The 4580-nt window shown below is 35.3% G+C and overlaps 1 protein-coding gene across 1 annotated transcript; it reads right to left on the minus strand.

Annotated features, from left to right (window-relative positions):
* Positions 1–2071: 2071 nt before the first annotated feature.
* On the minus strand, positions 2072–4551 carry LOC105120034 (malate dehydrogenase-like; the record flags this gene model as incomplete). Its single annotated transcript, XM_011018222.1, has 6 exons — positions 2072–2417; positions 3069–3180; positions 3262–3397; positions 3487–3764; positions 4058–4233; positions 4368–4551. Coding segments are annotated over 6 exons (981 nt in total), but the record flags the coding sequence as incomplete, so codon positions are not given.
* Between the last annotated feature and the right edge of the window lie 29 nt (positions 4552–4580).

Consider the following 4580-nt stretch of genomic DNA (forward strand, 5'->3'; position numbering starts at 1 on the left):
AAAAATGACTATTCAAAGCTTCAAAGTGTGTTGCTTGCTTTGATTTCCTAGACCCATGTAAAGCTTATTTAGTGTTTAAGAATGGGGTAGAAATTATTTTTTAAAATATATTTTTTACTTGTAATATATTAAAATAGTATTTTTTATAATTTATTTTAAATATCAGCGTATAAAATATATAAAAATAATATGATAGATATTAAATATTTTTTTGCTTGAAATATATTAAAATAATATTTTTTAATTTTTTAAAATTTATTTTTAATATCAGATATAAATAATGTAAAACATTAATGTAAAAAATAAAATAAAAAATAAAATCCAGTTAAAACGTAAGGCAAAACACCCTGTTGATGGACAAAATCCATTTTATCGTCGTAGATTTTCCAATTCCAAACGATTAAATCAAGTGTTGTCGTTTTCTTTGGCGCCTCACCCTACTTTTCCAATACCGCATATCCCTCCGGTGAGAAAGAGAATAGTGAGTCCAAGACTTCAAAATCTTGGGTTTGGAAATTAGTTTTGTAAACTCCATCTGTAATTTTCTTATTTATTCCAAAAAGATTTTTCCATGAAAAAAATAAATATATATTGAAAATAATAAAAGAATTGGATATAACACTTAGATGAGACAAACAAAACTCTTGTTTTTTACAATAATCTTTTTGGAAAACAACTCCCAGAGAAAGCGTTAGGACGGAAACTTTCTACCAGAGTTGTCAAAATTCCGTGAATCAAGACGCCGTGAATCTAGACGAGGATGATCATGGAACAAATTGCTGAGAAACCGTGCTTCCTTTTCATATATGAAATTGAGGGGCTGGGATAAATTCAAAACCCCAATCAAATCAAACCCTTGCAAAGGATGACAGCACATTAAATTCAGGCAGCGCGTGCGAAGGATTACGGTGGTCAAAAACACCCAATTATTGTATTGTTTAAAGTATCTAGTGCTAAGGCAGCTGATGAGATGGCGCATGTAGTGATATTGGTGGCAGTTCGGTGGTGGGGAGATTTTCTTCTTCTTCTTCCTTTTCCCTTCTTTTTTTTTTTTTTTGGAAATTCATGCTAGATCAGCCAAAATTTAATGATTGAAGGGATTTTTTTTGTTTTTGCCTTCTACACAATCATCTTAATCTCATAATCTTAGTCATTTTAAAGATTAGCCCAATTTAGAACACCATATCCAGCTAACTAGTAAAATAGGTGGAGGTGTTTTTAACTCTAATGTGTATGATATGTTCTACTGTTATATCGCGAGGCTGGTGTTCTAGTTGTAAACCGTGTACTTGATTTGTGGTTCCCTTCCATGGTCAGGTTATGGTGCAAATTCTGTAAATTGGCAACCTCTTCTTGATAAAAAAAAAGAAAAGAAAAGAAAAAAAGATGGTATGATGAGAATTCCCTGCTGGAAAGTGTAAAATAACCCCACATACCTTCTATTTTTACCACCATAAAAAACTATGCAAATGTGGAAATTTAACATCATATTCTATCAAACATTATTCCCAAAGACGCAAATAGTTCATCCAATGCAATGCACACGCGAAAGAACAGACCAAGCATGGCAATCGTATTCATGATAGTAATTCATATTATGACTGAAATCTTAAGTGCGGATTGTTTATCATCATTTACGGTTTTGAAAAAACAAGTAGTTATTGATTTATACACTCATGAATCTGAAGTTTACAACTATAATACCTGAACCTGCCATGAAATAAGTTTACAACTATAATACCTGAACCTGCCATAAAATTGCAAAGTGCATGCTAGGGTCATCAAGTGCGTTTGATTAAGGTTCCAAAAAGACGAAAACAGGAGGACGAGGTAAAATAGGTGAACTGAATTCTGGTAAAGTTTGCATGAAGCTCAAGAAATTCTACTGCTATCCATTATTTTCAGTTTCCCAAAACAAGCATAGGTACCCTTGCTATTCGAGGGTTTGAACTATCCAACACAACTGTTAGCTCTCCCAACAAGTCCAAGCACACCACAGATCAGCCAGTGGTCTGGAAAATCTCAGGTACCCTTGGTATCACATTTCAAAGGACAAAAAAGGTCAAAACTCAAAAACACAAACAGCTGTGAAATAATTACCTTGAAATCTCAGTGTATATGCAACTATTGAAATTTCAATCGATGAAATACCACAAAAATTCAAACATCCTCATATCTTATGATAGTCTTTAACAAGGTAAGATCCAAAGAGGCAGCTCTTATCTAGGAACAACAGTAGCTTTATTAAAAAACTTGACACTGCCCGCTCGTTTGGAAGGTGAGAGGCCCACTTAATATATGCCTATGACAGGAAACGAGCATCTAAGCGAGACACGAGTAAGCAAGAGCCTTCTCCTCGGAGAGCTCATCTGCTGTCAAATCCAACTTTTTCCTTGAGAATTCATCAATGCTAAGACCTGAGTCACAGAATGAGGCCATAAAACAGTTGTAATGATCCATGAAGGCTGAAGTTCAAGATAGATATGAACTGAATTACTACAAACTTTTTGTACAAAGGCAAATTAAAAGAAAAACATATAATTTTGCTTGCTTGTGCAAAAAACAAGATGAGAATATCCTTGAAATAAAAGTTTCAAACATGGTTTTCTATACTTCCAACCACAATATGGTTGGGTAAAGAACCAATGAAAGAGAATCGAAACTCTACTATCATTAATATATATCATGATTCCCTCAAGTTTATTAAGACCTACTATTAGATGTAGCGGCAGCATAAAATAGAATAAAAAAGGTTAATGATACATTTTTCATCATTAAAAATTTACTTTTGTAAGCCTTCCACAAAATCCGCTTAAGAATATGGAAAATAACAAATTTGAACAGAAAAGAGAAGTGCACTGCATGGGATACAGGAGAAAGAGCAGGCTTATAGAGATCCAAAAGTGCTGCATCATAAAAATATATGCAAGCACCAGCAAAAAGCATAAACACATCACCAAAATGCCCTTAAAATAGATAATATCTGACTCTATTATAATCTCATATATGGGCATAAAATCATGAAGAACGAGTGCTATGTGACGGTATTTTATTTGGTGCACCCTTACCTTGAACAATTTTCCACTCTCCATTCTGACAAGTAACAGGGAAGGAATAAATTAGACCAGCTGGTACATTGTACGAGCCATCAGAGTAGACCCCCATGGAAACCCAGGTGCCCTACATTAAAGAAAAAAAATCATACCACAAAACATGAAAAGATTAACTCAAAATTGGAAAGCAGGTAGAGCACTGTCAAACCTCAGGAGTTCCAAGAACCCAATCATGAATGTGGTCACAAGCAGAGCTAGCAGCAGATAATGCACTTGAAAGCTTTCGTGCTTTAATGATCGCAGCACCACGTTGCTGAACAGTAGTGATGAACTCTGCATTCAACCTTAAACCAAGAAATACAATTACCATTGTGATCCACAACTTTCGAAAATAACTTAAATAGAGTTTAAACATAAATACAATCATTAATACCATGCATCATCCTTAACAAGCTCCCGCACGGGTTTCTCCCCAGCTGGAGTCTTAACAGTAGCATGGTTGACATCAGGGTACTGAGTAGATGAGTGATTCCCCCAAATAATCACATTTTTAACATCAGAGACTTGGACATTCAACCTCTCTGAAATTTGACCAAGTGCCCTGTTATGGTCCAGTCTTGTCAAACAAGTAATGTTTTTCTCAGGAATAGATGGTGCAAATTCCTTTAAAATCAATGCATTGGTGTTTGCTGGGTTAGCAACAACCAAAACCTGAAGAAAACAAAAAGAAACGATAATTAAAATGAAATTTAAGTCTGAATTGTTCAAGTGATGCAGCTCTAAACGCGTTCAGTTTCATACATGTAACAGTAGCTAGAATTTCACAGGATGTCTCAAACTAAAAATAATATATAGGACATGTATTTCCATTATAATTCAATAGATCAAACTAATTTCTCTCAGTCTAAATACATGTGTTTCTATTTAACAATACAGAATCCAATTACCGTTTAAACAAAGAACCCAAACACAGATTGTTTTGTTAATTTTTTGAAACACGGTACCTTGCAGTTTGCAGCTGCATGCTTCTCAAGAGCAGAAGCCTGTGACTTGTAAATTGACACATTTTTAGACATCACATCTTTTCTCTCCATTCCTTCCTTCCTTGGGAAGCCACCAACCATTACTGCAATGTTAACCCCGGTGCAGGCCTCCACAACATCAGTTGTAGCTACAACACCTATTGCAAATATTTTGGGTCAGATCTTGTGATCGTACAACTAATTCCTCACAATCCCACATGTTGCACCATAAAGTAGTCATTCTTCGACAACTTGTCCCGTCATTTTTAAAAGGGACATGAAGGGAAGATACCTTTAAGAAGAGGAAATGCAGCATCTACCAACTCCATCTTCACACCATTCAATGCCTCGGCTGCAGGTGGGATATCTAGCATGTGGAGGATCACAGGCTGGTCAGGACCAAGCATCACTCCCCTAGCAATCATGGGTACAAGAGCATATCCAATTTGTCCTGCAGACCCAACCACACATTCACTTTGTTACATTGCAGTTTATAAATCAAATA

Source organism: Populus euphratica, unplaced genomic scaffold, assembly GCF_000495115.2.
Source record: "Populus euphratica unplaced genomic scaffold, PopEup_1.0 scaffold4440.1, whole genome shotgun sequence".
NCBI classification, from domain to species: Eukaryota; Viridiplantae; Streptophyta; class Magnoliopsida; order Malpighiales; family Salicaceae; genus Populus; species Populus euphratica.